General features: G+C 41.0%; 1 protein-coding gene across 2 annotated transcripts in view; it reads left to right on the plus strand.

Annotated features, from left to right (window-relative positions):
* The window catches only part of rb1 (retinoblastoma 1), a 199,226-nt gene that overhangs the window by 17,829 nt on the left and 163,108 nt on the right, over nt 1-18,289 (plus strand). The window contains exons 3-6 of one of the 2 annotated variants that reach the window (XM_060833366.1): nt 728-831; nt 3,061-3,195; nt 12,957-12,995; nt 13,076-13,140. In XM_060833366.1, the coding sequence (XP_060689349.1) occupies nt 728-831; nt 3,061-3,195; nt 12,957-12,995; nt 13,076-13,140 (343 nt within the window). The remainder of the gene's footprint in view (nt 1-727; nt 832-3,060; nt 3,196-12,956; nt 12,996-13,075; nt 13,141-18,289) is intronic. The other variant, XM_060833367.1, reaches the window with a different exon arrangement.

The following is an 18,289-nucleotide window of genomic DNA, read 5'->3' on the forward strand; positions in this document are numbered from 1 at the left end:
ACAACCACCTGATGAACGAGCAGTGCTCCGAAAGCTAATGCTTCCAAATAAACCTGCTGGACCTGGTGTTGTGATTTTTATCTTTTTACACCCCCACACTGGCACATCCAAATCATCATGTTGCACACAAGAGAGACCAAATGCAGATTGGTTGACTTTTGTAAAATATCTGCATTTAGTCTCGAGCTTCTGCAGAACTGTACATTGTCGTTTGATGAGGCACTTTCAGGCTCAACACGTAGTTCAACAATTTCTGCAGTCTTTATCTCCATTCCGATTGTTTTCTATGGAAAATTTGGACTTAATCTTGCATTTTTCCTGTATCATTTGCATAGGGGGCAGTTTGCAAAGCACTCTGGACACACAATTTGTTTCTTTGCTTCCATTTCCATTTCCTTAGACTTCATTCAACCAATTTGTTTTCTTGTTATTTAATATGCTGTTGTTTTCTATATTTCACTATCCCAAATCTTGCCTTTAGTTCTGTGTCCACCCTTTTCTATGTCTCCAGTATGTTTCCACCTTTTTAGCGGCCATCAACCAGAAACTTTAACTTGTTGTATTTCTATGTTTTTTGTTTGTGTTATGCTATAATCAATTTCAAACCAAATGACACTTGTTATTTGATTTTTATTTATTCATTGAGGTGCTCTGTTCCCATTTATGTTCTTGTTTAATTTTATTTTGTTAATATTTTCAGTAAGTTAAATTGGATGCTCTCTTCTAGGCTGCCACACGAAAGTATTTGGGTATCTGCATCTTCATTGCAGCTGTAGACTTGAATGCAGTTTCCTTCACTCTGACAGATTTGCAGAAAACATTAGATCTGAAGTAGGTTTATGAATTCACATTTTATTATTTTCCATTGAAGCTGTCATTCATTCACTAAAATAATTTTTATTTTTGAAATTCAGGAGTCTTCTAGTTTAAACAAATCATTGACATGAAATTGAACTTTTTGGAAGAATTGCTTAACCTTTTGGGTATGTTTTGATATCTGGCTTTGCAGAATTGAATTCATCCTGCAATTTTCTATGCAGTGTAACTACGTTTGTGTGTACTGTGTTCAGGACACTGTTAGAGTATCAGTTTTAGGTCAGAAGTCCCATGACGCTAGCTTATAGTTCAACAGTTTTATTTGAAATCACAGGTTTGTGGAGAGCTGCTTCTTCATCAGGACTTTACCTGATGAAGAAGCAGTGATCCGAAAGCTTGTGATTTCAAATAAACCTGTTGGACTATAACCTGGTGTTGTGTGATTTCTGACTTTGTCCACCTCAGTCCAACACCAGCACATCCACCTCATAGCAGTTTAGGTGCAGTAATTAGGACTGTATAGTTATCAGTTGAAATTTTTGAGCTTCTATGTTTAGGCTGCGAGTTTGCATTAACTGCCAAAAGAAGGCCTTGTAATGAGTTGTGCAAAGACAATGTAATAGACCAAATGTGCAGTTGATGAGCTAAATTTTGGAAAGTAAAAATCGAACAAAGTGATTAAAGTGAATTAATGTTCTATTAAGTTCCTCACATATGATTAAAAATTGGATCTGTACTTGCGCTGTCCTCAATTGTCAATTTTAGATTTTTTTTAGAATAGATTAGATTCCCTACAGTGTGGAAACAGGCCTTTCGGCTCAACATGTCCACACCAACCCTCTGAAGAGTAACCCACCCAGACCCATTTCCCTCTGGCTAATGCACCTAACACTATGGGCAATTTAGCATGGCCAATTCACCTGGCCTGCACATCTTTGAACTGTGGGTGGAAACCAGAGCACCTGGAGAAAACCCACGTAGACACGGGGAGAATGTGCAAACTCCGCATAGACAGGCGCCCAAGGATGGAATTGAACCCGGGTCCCTGGTGCTGAGAGGCAGCAGTGCTAACCACTGAGCCACTCTGCTGCCCCATACTGAATTAAAAGCCAGTTACATCACCTAAGGGAAGAAATATCAGTAAGCGTATATCCCTGGTGGCATGCTCAAGTGTGTAGGATTCAGGTTGGATGTCAATAAATCTTGTTTGGGAAATGCAGTGGACAAAAAAAAACAGGAAACTAGTGTTTTAGGGAAAAAATGAGTTTATAATGAAGGGAAGAAAAGCAGAATAGCAGTGTTAATTCAAGAAAGGGAATTAATAAACACAATACTGCGATATTTGGCGCACACGTCTGATGATAAATGCAAATCATGTAACAGTATCTACCAACTGTATCTACCACCATCAATGTATGATCAGAAATGTGAAATTTTAATCTACCCTGAGAGCACCTGTAGTCCTACTCATTTAAATCTGAAACCTGCTCCCTGCAGGTAGAGAAAGCACCCTGAGAAATGAATGAGCATTTAAACAAAAAATTCTGACATCCAAATGTAAGCATTAATTTAAACATTTTTAAGTGAATGAATTTGATTCGGGTAAAGCTTATTCAGTAACAAGCACAGGCAAAGTTGGAGAAATTGAGCAGATATGGTAACATGGTAGAAAGGGAAACTAAGTTAGCATTTAGAGTCTGGTACGACTAGGGTTGTACTGGAGTCAAAATATTAAGGCAATTTCTTTCTCCACGGATGCTATCAGACTTACTGAGTTTGTCCAGTATTTTCTTTGTTTCAAATTTCCGGCATCCATGGTATTTTGCTTTTGTTCTCTTTTTATAAATAAATGTTTAAATAATTTTAAGCGTAGACCCATTGAAATAAGCTAGTCAACAGTCATGAAGACATTGAAGTAATTTGTTTTTGTGTTTAGTGTGTGACCAACTGTGAGCTAGAATAGTAGTCTTGGTTTGATGGGCTGTATGGTTGAATCCTCCTGTTTCTGTTGTATGTTTATGGAGTTTTTCTTATTGCTGATAAGTTATAAATGTGTATTATGTCAAATGTATTAGTTTTTGCAAAGTTGTTTCATTTGAATTACTGAATATTTTTGAAATATTTTGGTTTGAAAAAGCACCATTTAACAGAAGTCTACTTCAAGTAAGTGATAACATAATGTAGCTGGTGTTGATAAAAATGTTCTTTGACAATTTTTTTTCTCTCTCTCTCTCCTTCCTGAAGTGTGACTGAGTTTTTGCAGTTGCTGAAGAAAATGGATGTGAACTTGGACACTGTTAGCACTAAAGTAAATTCACTGGTATTGAAACTGGAGAAGAAGTGTCTTGTTTTCACTGCACTCTTTGAAAAATTTAAGAGGTAACTTCTAAAGAAAAATTGTTACTATTAAGCTTATAAGCTCACAATAACAGAGTACAGAACAATATATCAGGAGCAGTACCATACACGTACAAAAAATGAGATCAACCTGGTGCAGCTCCATCACAGGACTGCTTACATGCCAAACAATGGAAACAGCAAATGATAGAGCAGAGTGATTTCTCAACCAACTAGTCAGATCAAAGCTCTACAGTCCTTTCCAATCCATTCGGGATTGATGATGAACAATAAACAAGTGAATGGTGGAGTTTGGCTAAGGATATATGTGGAACTGAATAATAATGACACAAAAGATGAGGCTGAAGTATTTACAGCTAAGTTACCTAAGTTGGTTTCAGTGCAATCACAACACTTGTATCTGCTTGACAATATAGAAAATTGCCCCCAAGTATGTCCTTTCCACAAGATACAGAATAAATCCGCCTATACCAATAACCATCCGGTTTGTCTAATTTTGATCATCACCAATGTTGTCAAGCAGCGTAAACTCTGCAAAAGCCTGCCCATTACTCAGTTTGGGACCACATGGCTTCTGACTGTTTAAATATGGGTTCATTGGCTCAGGCCAGATATTTCTTCAACAGCATAGATTAAAGTATACACATAATATTGCAGCAGGCATCTCTGCCTTAACCTGTTCTAATCTTCTAGCAGTGTATGTGTCTGTCATGGGTCTGCTGAAGTCACAGTATAAACTGTGTTCCTCAGATGCTGATTTTCATATTTAGTAACTTCTATCCCTAGAACCCCACCTCCACACCTCGTACATTGTTAGTTAACATTATCATTTGACAGTAATTTCTTAATGCTATTATCAAAAGCAGTAAGTACTCCCTCCATTCCCCCCCCCCAAAAAAAAACAAAAAATCACACTAGTCAGCTCTCTGATTCAACCAATTGGAATAGCTTCTCAATTCTCCCTGATCTTGAATAAAGTGGAATTGAAGATTGTAGGTTGACCTTGAATCATGTTTTCATCAGCTGAATTGGAAAGAGCAAAATTAGTAACACAGTATGGTATTGAAAAGATTTGTTAGCTCTGGAGGGAACAGTGAGTATTAAGGTTGTTGGGTGCTCATTGAGAAGATACCATTCCACTTGACTGAAGTTTGATCAATCTTTTTTTTCGTGACAATGTTATCTGAAACTGAAGTATAACTGGGTAGTGAAGCTGCACCATTGGACAAGAACTAATAGATATTGCTATTCCTGTCTTCGACAGCACAGTGATATTTTGAGATTCTTGAACCGTATTGTCATGTTTAGGATGAAGAGATGAGTGAATCATCTGGAAGAATGCAGACTATTGATTCAGGTTTCATAGATATGGGCAAGAACTGTGGGTTATTGTTGAAAATCATTTCCGATATTGTTCCTTGCAATGGAAAATCTGCTGTTTGGATTGCATCTGGGGTTGTTGTAAATCATTCTGGATTAAGAAGATAAATTGGAATTGACTTTAGCAATATCAGAATTTGAAGGTAAAAATATTCCTAAAAGTTTACGTGAGTTCGGAGAACCTTCTGGAATCTCATTGAAAAATAGAACACATTCTCTTGCTGAGGTTTTGAGGGACATTTATGCTTATGCAGAGTTTATTGTTCCAAGTGATCCTGTGCAGTCTACAAGATCTCATCAGGCTTGAGCTGTGAGTCTGCTGGTTAGAAGATTATTATGACTGCCTTTTACGTTTGAGAATATTGATAGTTCTATCACATCTTTGGTAGTTTCCGTGTAGTGAGTTTTCATAAGTACAGTGTCAAATAAGCTTGAATCTCTATAGGAGGAGGTGAATTCTGCTCCTGGACTGGGAGAAAATCAGAGGGAATCTCCATGGACTGTATCAATGACTGGAAACTGATGGACTGCAAACATTCTTGAAAAGCTGAAATTGGGCCTGACTGTGGTATGACCTCTAGGTGTATCTCCTAGCTAGGAACTTCTAAAGAAAAAAGGTTCATCTTCAAGTATGACAGGGTTAGGAATATCATAAACCTGAATCAAAATCTTGGAAAAGCTTAGATACTTTTTGGGGGAAGATCATCCAATCTTCTTGGTCTGAAACTTGTTTGGAAAAGCTGGAGCAAAATACTGTCCAGTCTTCTTCATACAAAGGCTCACATTCATGGAGGGACTGGGCAATTCCTCGCAAAATGGAATGTAGCCATTAACTTGGCATTGACTGTCTTGCAGATGAGCTATTTGTACACAGGCCTTCAACTCAACATTGGTTCTGATTTCTGTAAGATATAAATATGCTCATTAATAACGTAACCATTGTAGATAACTGTTTCTATAAAACAATCTTTAACTAAAACAACCTCTATTCTGCATCCAGATATTTTAAGACAAACCATTTCAAGCTATTCTACAGTGCTAGGTGACAAAAAACACTGTGTCCTGAGTTGAGACAAAGTTTGTCTGAAAGTTTTTGACTTTTTAAGGTGACCGACCAGAAATTCTGGTCTGGGTGGTCAACTTGTGTAGGATTAATAGTTTCCATTTGACAATGAATATGTGTATTTTAACAAGAGGAAAACTTGGAAAATTGATGGATTCTCTGTCATTCAGGAGTTCATCTATTTGACTTGCTTTTCAGAGATGATGTTGTATTTCAAAATTTTTCAAACAACGAATTCTACCACAGTGAAAATGTTGAATGCCCACAGTTGAACAATCTTGTCATCTGTGTTGTCTTGCATTTCAAAGTAGTGAGTTCCTGCATTTTCCTCTGACTGGCAGCCTTCTTGTTATGTAGAGCTAACATTTTTGGGCAGAGTAAACTAATGTGTTTGGGCTGACTAAGTTATCCAAGTTCATATCCCTGTTTCGTACTCCTTTGCTTGGCTTGCATATGTAGGATTGTCTGCCTATCTGACAGTTGTCTTCAGACTGCAAAATTCAGTTTGTCATCAAAAGACCCTGACTGTCTCTGAAAAGCGCATCCTTAAACATGCTATAGCTGCAAGAACTGTCCACGCTGTGTAAGTCACTAAATCAATAAGCCTGCTGATCTCCCTTGTCCTCTGGGATCACTTATTGAACTGGGCGAGAATAAGCTTTGAATGCTGCTCGGGCTGACTAAACATTTATTGACGTTTCGTCAACAGTACCATACCTGATGAGGACATCTTTCTCGTATGTAGCAGGTTGCATTATGGATATGCTGATATGAAGCTGTTTCAGTCAAAGAGTTGAGACTTTCTTGATGTGTGAAGTGCACCTTCCACAGCTTTCGTCAATATACCTGCATAGTCATACAGCAACTTTCAAATCCATGACTACTTTCATCTAGAAGGATAAGGGCAACAGATATGTGAAAACATCACCACTTACAAGTTTCTCTCCAAGCCACTTACCATCCTGACTTGGAAATACTTTGCTATCCCTTCAATGTTGCTCAGTCAAAATGCTAGAATTCCCTCCTTAGGCACATTGTGGGTAAACCTTCAAAAAAAATAGACTCCAGGGATTCAAGAAGGCAGCTCAGCATCACCTGCACAAGGGCAGCTAGGAACAAGCAATAAATGTTGGCCAGCCAGAGATCTCCACGTCTCCTGAGCGAATTAAAAAACTTACTTGGTTGACTGTATCTCCCCAATGTAGAGAAAACCACATTGTGAGCAGCAAACACTGAAATTAAATTAACTTACATTGAATGGCTGCGAAATTGTTTAAGTGACAGGTAGCAGTAAGGATAATAGGTTTTCCAAACTCTCAACCACTTCCTGCAAGTTCACCTCCAAGTCACTCACTATCCTGACTTGGCAATATTACCATTCCTTCAGTGTCTCTGGGTCAAAATCTGAAATTCCCTCCCTAAGGGCACTAAGCAGTTCAAGAAGATAGCCCACCCTGCTACCTTCTCTGGGGCAACTAGGGATGGGCAGTAAGTACTGGCCAGCCAGTGACGTCCACATCTCACAAATGAATTTTTAAAAAATGTAGATTGCAGTCTTGTATGAAATGAGCCAAACATGTATTCTCACGTTAGATATGCACAACTTATGTTTATTGTGAACTAGATTCTAAAATGATGAAAATATATAAAAATGTCCTATTTTCATTGCATATTAACACCTAATTTATCTAAGCATGCAAAAATGCAACACAACTTGATAGAAATATGGGCATTATGATAGATCGAGAAGCAAAATCACTGAGCCCAAATGTTTTGATTCTTACTGAGGCAGCTGATTTTCAATCCAGGTTGGTATATTTCTTTTCTCTTGGAATCACTAATGTGGAAAATCCAAAACTGTGTACAAAGGAACCTCGATTATTCGGCATTCAATTATTTGAACATTGGATTATCTGGCAAGATCACAAGGTCCTGATGCTCGCCTAAATTGTTATTTGGCATTCGATTATTTTGAATACGATTAGCCAAACGAAATACTTGTGCAGGTGATGCTGAGTTGCCTTCTTGAATCCCTGGAGTCTATTTTTTTTTTGAAGGTTTACCCACAATGTGCCTAAGGAGGGAATTCTAGCATTGTGACTGAGCAACATTGAAGGGATAGCGAAGTATTTCCAAGTCAGGATGGTAAGTGGCTTGGAGAGAAACTTGTAAGTGGTGATGTTTTCACTTCGGCTAATTGAGGTTCTTCTGTAATAGAAAGACTGTCTGCCATAGTTCAGAATTTAAGTGGACAGTTGTGGAGAAAGTTGTTCACTCCAGCAGCTTGTGTGTTCTCTGCCCAGATCCTAATTCCAGCATTTACCCAAAAAGTTTTATCACATGACCTCTCTCGACATTGGTTGTATATTCCAAACAATAGAGTTCCAGCATGTCTCTCATAGCTCCTTGTTAGTCATTGTTTCATAGCTGAGATGATGTTTTTGAAAGAAAGTCCAACTATTAACTCCCAAATGATCTATGCTCCATCTTAAAGGGGGAGAAAGGAATTATTCACACTCCTAGAAGAGTGTCTTTGACTTGTTTGTGGTCTCTGTAAATTTTGTGTTGCCATGGAATGTGACTTCATAGCTGTAAATTAGCAGCTACTTCAAGTCAGTATTCATTGTTTGCAAAAGTTTTTCAAGGAAGTATTTACTTATGACCTGAAATGACAATAAATATTCTATTTTGCATATAATCATAATACTGTGCTCCAAAAATACTTCATTGGCTGTAAAGTGCTGTCCTGTGGTTATGAAGAGAGCTTTGAAATGCAAATAGTTTCAGAAAGATTGAGGAATTCAAGTAAGCATTGGCAAATGGCACGACGTACAGAAAATGCAATTTGTTACAGGGGAATAGATGCTAGTGTAGTGGTAGAGTTATTTGACCAGTAGCACAGAGGCCCAGGTTGATATCCTAGAACCCTGAATTCAGTCCCACTATAGCAGGAGGTAAAATTCAAATTAAAATTGATAAAAATCTGGAAAGCCTGAAAAAAATTTTTTTTTTGTGTAAAAACCCATCTACTTCCCCAATGTCCTTTGGGGGGAAAAGGTATCTGCCAACCTCATCTGGTCTGCCCTACCTGACTCTTGATCTGAATTAGGTATGTTCCAAAGTGGCAGCATTACTATTCCAGCCAAGTACATAGAACAGTACAGGACCTTGGCCCTTTTTATTCTATTCTAAGATCAAACTTAGCTACATACCTTTCATTTTACAATCATCCATGTCCCTATCCAAGAGTTGCTTAATGTCCCTAATGACTCTACTACCACTGCTGGCCATTGCATGCACCCAACACACACTCTGTGTAAAGAACCTACCTCTGAAATCTCCACTAAACCTTCATCCAATCACCTTTAAAATTATGTCCCCTCATGATAGCCATTTCTGCCCTGGGAAAAAGTCTCTGGCTACCCACTCCATCTCTGCCTCCCATCATCTTGTACACCTCTGTCAGGTCACCTCTCATCCTTCTTCGGTCCAATGAGAACAGCCCTAGCTCCCTCAACCTTTCTTCATAAGACATGCCCTCCAGTCCAGGCAGCAGGCTGGTAAATTTCCTCTACACCCTCTCTAAAGCTTCCACATCCTTCGTATAATGAGGCAACAGAACTGAACACCATACAGGGGAACCTTGATTATCCAAATGAGATGGAGGGGCACTATTTCGTTCGGATAATCGATTATTCAGTTAATTGATTAAATGCCTTTCCTCTGGGGCTCAGAGGTTTTAATGTCTGCTCCCCGTTCAGGAGACGAGGCGGCAGCACACTGCATGCAAACCCCCCCGGCCAACGCTGCCCACCCACCCACCCCCCAAACCCATATCCCACCCACCCCCCAAACCCATATCCCACCCCTGTCCAACACCATACAACACCCCCGCCACCCGCCCACCAACCCCTAACCAACACAGCCCCTCCGCCCCCATCCAACACCACACCGCCAGCCTCCCCAAATTCCATCCAACACTGCCCCCTGCCTGTCCCCCAACCCCGTCCAACACTACCCCCTGCCCACTCCTAACCCTGTCCAACACTGGCCCCTGCCTGTCCCCAAACCCGTCCAACACCGCCCCCTGCCCGCCCTCGTCCAACAATGCCCCCTGCCAACTCCCAACCCTGTCCAACACCACCACCTGCCTGCCCTCCCATCCCCGTCCAACACTGCCGCCCTGCTACCCAACCCCATCCAACACTGCCCCCCCGCCTACCCCAACCCTGTCCAACGCTGCTCCTGCCTACACCCCACCCCAGTCCAACGCCATCATCTCGCCTGCCCTCCAACCCCGGTACAACACCCCCCACCAATCCCTGTCCAACACTGCCCCTCCGCCCACTCCCAACCCTGTCCAACACCGCCCCTGCCTACCCCAACCCCATCCAACGCCACCCCCTGCCTGCTCCCAACCCCATCCAACACTGCATCCCCGGCCACTCCCAATCCCATCCAACACTGCCCCCTGCCTGCCCCCAACCCTGTCCAAAACTGCCCCCCGCCCACTCCCAACCCCATCCAGCAATGCCCTCCCGCCCACTCCCAACCCTGTCCAACACCGCCCCTGCCTACCCCAACTCCATCCAACGCCACCCCCTGCCTGCCCCCAACCCCGTCCAACACTGCATCCCCGGCCACTCCCAACCCCGTTCAACACTGCCCCCTGCCTGCCCTCCCAACCCCGTTCAACACTGCCCCCTGCCTGCCCTCCCAAACCTGTCCAAGACCGCCCCCTGCCTGCCCTCCCAAACCTGTCCAACACTGCCCCCTGCCTGCCCTCCCAACACTGTTCAACTCTGCTCCCTGCCTACAATCCCAACCCTGTCCAAGACCGCACCCCCTGTCCACTTCCAACCCCGTTCAATACTGTCCCCCAACCCATGCCCCACCCCCACCACCTTGCTGCCTGCCCTCCAACCCCGTACAACACCCCTCAGCCCGCATTCCAACACTATCCCCCGCCTACACCCCAACCCCATCCAACACTGCCCCCTGTCTGTTCCCCCAAACCCTGTCCGACACAGCTCCCTCCTTGCACCCCAATTCCCATCCATCACCGCCCACCCCTGTCCAACACTGTCCCCTGCCCCCCCTAACCCTGAACACCCCGCCCCCTCTTCAGTGCAGCCAGACTGTACAGCAACAACAAGACTGCTGCTGTTGCAGCTGCCTTTGTGGGATAAATCTCCTAATAGTGCACGGACACACACGTTTACTGGAACTTTTTGACAGGTTCCACCTCTGCGCAGTGCTGCAGTACAATGTTAGAGAGATTATCTGGGAAAGGGGCGTTTAGGGTACACCCCTTTGTAGAATTCCAGGGAAAGAGTCGGAGGAAAGAGAGGGAGGGTGGTTCGTCATTTGGAGACGCTGCCTGTTTCATCACTGTAAACAAAAGACATAATCACTATTGGAAACACGTATTTGATTTAATATTTCTATTAGCACCTCGGATAATCCCGTTTTCAGATAATTGGTATTCGGATAATCGAGTTTCCTCTGTGTTCCGAAGTGGTGGTCTAACCAGGGCTTTATAGAGCTGCAGCATAATGTTGCTGCTCTTAAAGTCAATCCCCCTGCTAATAAAAGCCAACACACTATATGTCGTCTTAGCAACCCTATCACCTTAGGTGGTGACTTTGAGGGATCTGTGGACTAGGACCCCAAGATCCCTGTTCCTCCACACCTCTAAGAATCCTCCCTTTAACCTTGTAGGCTGCGTTCAAATTCGACTTTCCAAAATGAATCACTTCACACTTTTCCAGGTTGAACTCCATCTACCACTTCTCAGCCTAGCTCTGCATTCTGTCGATGTCCCAGTGCAACGTACAATAGCCCTGTACACTATCTATAAGTCCACCAACTTTTGTGTCATCGCAAACTTGCTAACCCCACCCTTCTAATTCCTCATCCAAGTGGTCTATAAAAATTGCAAAGAGTAGAGGTCCCATGACAGTTCCCTATGGAATACCACTGGTCACCGAACTCCAGGCTGAATACTTTCTATCTACTAGCACCCTTTGTCTTCTCCGGGCTGATCAAGTCTGTATCCAGACAGCAAAATTTCCCTGTATCCCATATCTCCTTACTTTCTGAATGAGCCTACCATGGGGAACCTTATCAAAAACCTTGCTAAAATCCATGTACACCACATCCACTGTTCTACCTTCAATGTGATTTGTCACATCCTCAAAGAATTCAATAAGGCTTGTGAGGCATGACCTGCCCCTCACAAGTAGCCCCTATACTTTCTGTCATCAAGGACCCAGCTATTGCTAGACTAGACTTGATTGGTAAGGGGAAAAGACAGGAGAATAAAGTTGAGAAACATATCAGCATGATTGAGTGGTAGAGCAGACTTCATGGGCCAAATGACCTAATTCTGCTTCTGTGTCTTATGGTCTAGTCTGTGAAAAAGCTCAATTAATTTTGGCACTAGTCCCCTGGATGTTAGTAAGGAAGACTTTGCAGGGCTGTTTCTGACGTCATTCTCCTGGTGCCTCGGTTAGTATCAGGTTTTTCATTTCTTTCTGAGACTTCATAGCGATAGATACAACTGAGTGGTGTGCTGTGCCATTTCAGAGGACAGTTGAGAGTCAATCACATTGCTGTGGGTCTGGAGTTACGTGTAGGCCAGACCACGTGAAGATTGCAGATTTTCTTCCTTGAAGAACTTTAGTAAGTCGATAATTGATAATGGTTTCATGGTCATTATTAGATTAATCCAGATTTTTAAAAATTCAATTCAAATTCCACTCTCTGCCTGGTGGGATTTGAACCCTGGTCCTCAGAATATAGAGTTTCAGGATTAATTGTTGAGCAGTATTGCCTTTCCAATTGAATTGGCATATCAGATCCTCTTAAATCAAACCTCTTGGAACCAACTGTGGAAAAGAGAGGAGTCAGTTCACCAGGCCTGGTGAGCTGGTCATAGCAGTTGTCATTGTTGTAATGTAGGAAACACAGCAGCTAGTTTGCACACAAGAGACCACCACAAAGGGTCAAGACTTTAATTGACTTTACTGGTCATTCTTAAAATGTTAATTAAGGTTTTGTTTCAAATATGTAACAGAAATGAGCATGTTGACTCTTCATAATAAAGAATATTTTGGATGAAGATTTCACATATGACTCTTTGACTATTATTTTTGTTTGTTTCATCTATTCTTTGGTAGAAATGAGAAGGTCCTGCTGCAAGTATACATTTAATTCACAATGTACATTTTTATAGTACTCCATAGAATTTTGTAAACATGTGAAAAGTGTGCTTCAGCAGTTCTGAATGACATTCCCTAAAAATGTAACAAAAGTTGTTATTATTTTAAATTTGCAGGATATGTGAAAAGATATTTGTGGAGGCACCAAATATCCAGTAAGTTTTCAATTATCTTTTTTTTTCAGAACTTTTTGAATAATGTCATCATGCTTGACTTTGTTTCATTTCTTAACCAGGGCATCATCTGAAACTAATAAACCAGTGGTGAAAATCTGCTGGATCACATTTCTACTGGCAACAGGTCTGTTCTTTTTTTTAAAAAAATGTTATTTTGAAACATGTATGCCTTGAAAGCTGGCTTTTAGAGGTGTCCAAATTAGTCCCATGATTCCCAAGTGATTATTGTGTTCTCTCTTGACTTTTATTTGTTATTACCCTGAATTAATGGAAATTTGTTGGAATTTTGTTTTCAGTACCTCTTCCTTATAAATGCTGAGAAGACACCACTGAGTGCCGCAGTCCTTGTCCTGTCCTTTTAAGACTAAGTAACTGCTTGCACCATCTTCTTTAATGCTAATTTCTCAAGGATGTCAAAAATTGCAGACAGACAATTGTTGCGTTACTGAAGTCTTTCTTTCTAAACCTCCAGATTCATGAAATTTAAAAAGACAAATTCAGTTATTTATGAAACATGTTTACCTGATATCAGAAGTGAGATTACTAGACAACATAAAGCAACAGATCCAATCAAGGACAGCTTAGAGCCTGAATGTTTTGATCATTATTGAACAAGGATACATGGCAAGCTTTGAATAAAGTGTTTGAGATGTTTGATTGAAATATAATGGAAAGATTGTTCGATGTTCAACATTGCGGTGATCCTTGTCAGATTCACTACTGTCCTAATTAAAATTTATGTGCTCATGTATTGAAAACATTTCCGCATCTTTAAGATGCTCTTATTTTAATCACATTTCGAGATTATTATGGAAACACATTTTAATCAAGTGTGTTGGTAAGAATTGAAGGTTTATGTTCATTGTAAGATCATAAGAACTAGAAGGAGGAGTTTGCAATTCAGTCCTTTGGAGCCTGCTGCATCATGCATGATAATTATGGCTGATCTCCTCTCAGTCTTGACTTCACTTCCTGCCCATTCACCACAATACTTTAACCCAATACTAATTAAAAACCTATCTCCACCTTAAATGTGTTTGATGTGCCAGAATCTAGCACACTCTGGGGTAGCGAATTCCACAGACTTATTGGAGAGATGTAGTTTCTATAGAAGAAAATGAAGATGATATTGGGTCCTTTTATTTTCATGAGAAATATATATTTTATGATGGTTTACCAGAGTAGCAGTAAACAGATGAGATGAAAAAACTAGTCAATGGTGCACAAGCATTGAAGCAAGTCTTGGAAATAGAAGCAGCTCTTACCTTGTCTTTTAAGGTCTAGCTGACGTTTTCAAGAATGTCTTATAGCCTTGTAAATAGTGCAAGAAGCAAAGCAGTTAGCAATTAATGAATGTGTATTTTGTAACAGTTCTGAAGATATATGTGGAAATTAAAGGAAAAATGTAGGATAAAATGGAAGTTTTGTCGACTAGGAGTAATGTTCATATGCTATTAGTCTGTTCTCAATATTAAGTACTGATCCAAACCTGACCTGAACAGTAATGTGCTAATAAGACTATTCAAAAGTCAATCACTTGGATGATGATTCACAGCTGACTACAGAATAGAATTGAAGTTTGGAGATAGCCTGTGTTCGGACTGGGAAATTGTAAATGAGAGAAATTTAAGCGGATGTGAACAATTAACAGCAATTAGAATAAGAAAGTAAATTTCTTGTTACTTCAGATAGATGCAGATAGGAGACAGCCAGAAACTAATGGCCAGAAATAAAGAGAAAGGAACTGTAGGGTATGGACACAGAGGGCTGATAGATCAAATAGAACCCCTCGTTTTCAAAGCTTACCCCCCACGTTTTCTTTCCCAGGTTTGATAAAGAAGACCATACTTGCATTGATCCTCTACAAAGTGGAGTGTATGCATCATGTCTGTAGGTATAGTTGAAGCATATTTGTTGGTGAACACTGAAGAATTCCAAACTGACATCCCACTCATTGGTTCTTCTCATTTCTACAAACGGATCAAAAGAGATTTATATTGGCACTAATTATGATTTGTGGGATAGGGTAGAAAATCTGCAGAACAATTGTCATGGAGGTCTAAAAGCATCCTTGAGAGAGCTGCACATAAAAAATAGTGATGTGGGATCAGCATGATTTTATTACTGATTCTGTGAATTTGCCTTTATATGCGACTTAGGATCCAGCAACCCTTAATTTCTTATCCACGGTGGCCTCACAGCACTAGGATCTCGGCTTCGATTTCACTCTCCAATGAGTTTGCACATTATCCCTCTATCTGCGAGGGTAAGAGGGGAATTGAGAAACAAATATTTAGGGTGGTCTCAGATATCCATAAGCATCATAAGGTTGTAATAATGGGGGATTTTAATTTTCCATACATTGACTGAGGCTACCGTAGTATTAAAGGTTTGGATGGTGAAGAATTTGTTAATGTGTTCAAGAAAATTTTTCTTTATCAATATGTGGATGCTCCTACGAGAGAAGGAGCAAAATTAGACATTCTTTTGGACAGTAAGGAAAGTTAGGTGTGACTGAAATAAAAGTGGGGGAACACTTGGGGTCTATCGATCATAATTCTATTAGTTTCAGAATAGTTATGGAAAAGGATAAGCCTTCCAGAAAAGTGAAATTTTTGAATTGGAGTAAGAAAGATTTTAATGGTATGATTCAAGAACTTTCAAAAGGTGATTGGAGTAGACTCTTCGCAAAGGACATGTGTGAGGCATTTAAGCGTATGATGAGAGTTCAGAGGTATTTTGTTCCTGTTAGGGTGAAGGATAAGGCTGATAAGATTAAGGAACAATGGATGATAAAGATATTGAGGTTCTAGTTAAGAATAAAAGAAAATCTTATTGGATATAAGCAACTTGGTTCAATTGAATCTCTTAATCAACATAAAGAATGTCAGGGCAAAGAAACGATATGAGATAGTATTGGCAGATAAGTTTAAGGATAATCCAAAGAGATTCTGCAAGTACTTTAAGAGCGAGAGGGTGGAGGTCCAAGATGGCGGCGGTCTGAGAGGTCTACTGTGTTGGGCTCTGTGCCATACTCTGGGCAATGTGGACCTTTACACCCCATCCTCGCTAATCACCCCAGGAGAAAATTGATAATATAGACTTGTTGAATCTCTACAGAGCTTTTAAAACTGATTTGAAAGCTCTAAGATCAGAATGAAGTCGAATGAAGAAAAAGGGTGAAAGGAGTACAGCAGGCAGAGCACTCCCCTACTGTGTCTGGGGTGTCTGTAGCCATTGCTTGAACTCCCGTGGCAGCCCCTTTGGATTCAATGGGACAGCAGAATTTACTGAATTTGCTGAGCTCCCAGAAAAAATTGAGGCAGCACTGGAGCCAAACTCTGTCATGCTGAAGAAGCATGAGCAGGAGATCCAAACACTAGCTGGACAAATAGAAGTGGTCAAACAGAGGACAGCAGCATCAAAGACCGTGGTGGAGGACTCGGGAGGATGGATCCGAAGTCTGGAAGACCAGGTTCAGACCCATCAAAACAAGTGGGTGACCTTGAAAATAAAAGCAGGAAAAAAAACCTACGGCTTGTGGGTCACCTGGAGCGCAAGGAAGGTGAGGATTCCCGGAGAAGTGGCTGTTGAAGGTCCTGGGAGTAGAGTCGGGCCTGGTGAGTGTGGAGTGGGCCCACTGGATGGCAATGTGCAGGTCTGGGTTGGATCTGCATTCGTTCCCCCACCACCACCACCACATCCTGATGCGATTTCAGCACTATAAAGAAAAGCAGTTAATGATTGAAACAGCCAGAAGATTGGGAAGAGATCCACAGGCTTTAATATACAAAAGCTGAAGAATAATGTTTTTTCAAGACTTCTCTGGAGCCATAATTAAGAAGAGAAAGGCACTTGATGAAGTCAAGAAGAAATTAGGGGTCCTAAACATTCAATATTCCTTGAGGTACCTGGAGATGTTGTGTTTCGCTCGTGGACTATCATTCCGATTTGGCAAAAAAGGCAAAAGACTTTGTGAATTCTTTGTAACAAAGGACTCTGGTCAGGCGGGGTGGGGAGGGTCACAGTTATGGACAATGGTTTAGTTTTCCTTTACTTTCTCTGACTCTTTTATTCTCTCTCCGTTTTTGTGGTTATTGGTCTTACAGATTCTGTACTGCCTTGGTGTAAAACCTGATTTATTTAACATTTCAATTGGTTGATTATTATCTGGAGGTTTTTTTTTGCTGTTCTTTTCTGGATTGGTGGTGGCTGTATCTGTAGTTAAGATGTATGGAGAGGTGTGGACGGAGGAATGGTGAGTGTCCATTGTTAACTCAGGAATGTAAATAACATGTTCTCTTTGTCTGTGAATTGCCTGGGACTGGGCTGCAGCCTCAGCTGGAAGGAGCCAGAATGGTTGCAAAGGGATTCAGGGTGAGCGTGCCAATTGGATGCATAATTGTCTTAACAGCTGGAGACCGAGTAATGGTGGAGGATTGTTTTTTGGACCGGAGGTCTGTGACGAGTGATGTTCCATAGGGATCGGTTCTGGGTCCTCTTTTGTTTGTCATTTATGTAAATGATTTGAATGAGAATATAGCAGGCATGGTTAGTACGTTTGCGGATGACACCAAAATTGATAACTTTGTAAACCGTGAAGGTGGTTTTCTAAGATTACAAAGGGATCTTGATGAAATTGGTCAATGGGCTGAAAAATGGCAGATGGAGTCCAATCTGGATAAATGTGAAGTATTGCATTTTGATATAACACACCAGGGTAGGGCTTATACACTTAATGGTAGGGCCTTGGGTAATGTTGCAGAACAGAGGGATGTAGGGGTGGAGGTACGTATTTCCTTTAGAGTTTGCGTCACATATCAACAGGATGGTAAAAAAGGCATTTGGCACGCTTGTCTTCATTGCTCGGTCATTTTGATTATGTTGAGGTTGTACAGGACATTAGTGAGGCCTCTTCTAGAATACTGTTCAGTCTTGGTCACCCAGTTATAAGAAGGATATTATTAAAATGGAGAGGGTTTAGAAGAGATTTACCAGAATGTTGCCAGGTATGGAAGATTTTGGTTATCAAGATAGGCTGGGATATTTTCTCTAGAGCGTAGGAGGTGTGACGCGATCTGATGAAAATTTATAAAATAATGAGCGATATAGATAGAGTTAATGGTTGTTGGCTTTTCCCAAGGATGGGAGATTTCAAGACTAGGAGGCACATTTATAAGCTGAGGATCGAAATTTTAAAAAGCCATGGGGCAAATTTTTTAGAGTGGTTCGTGTATAGAATGAACTTCCTGAAAAGTTATTGCGGGTACAAT

The sequence above is a fragment of the Hemiscyllium ocellatum genome, chromosome 12 (genome assembly GCF_020745735.1).
Source record: "Hemiscyllium ocellatum isolate sHemOce1 chromosome 12, sHemOce1.pat.X.cur, whole genome shotgun sequence".
NCBI lineage: Eukaryota > Metazoa > Chordata > Chondrichthyes > Orectolobiformes > Hemiscylliidae > Hemiscyllium > Hemiscyllium ocellatum.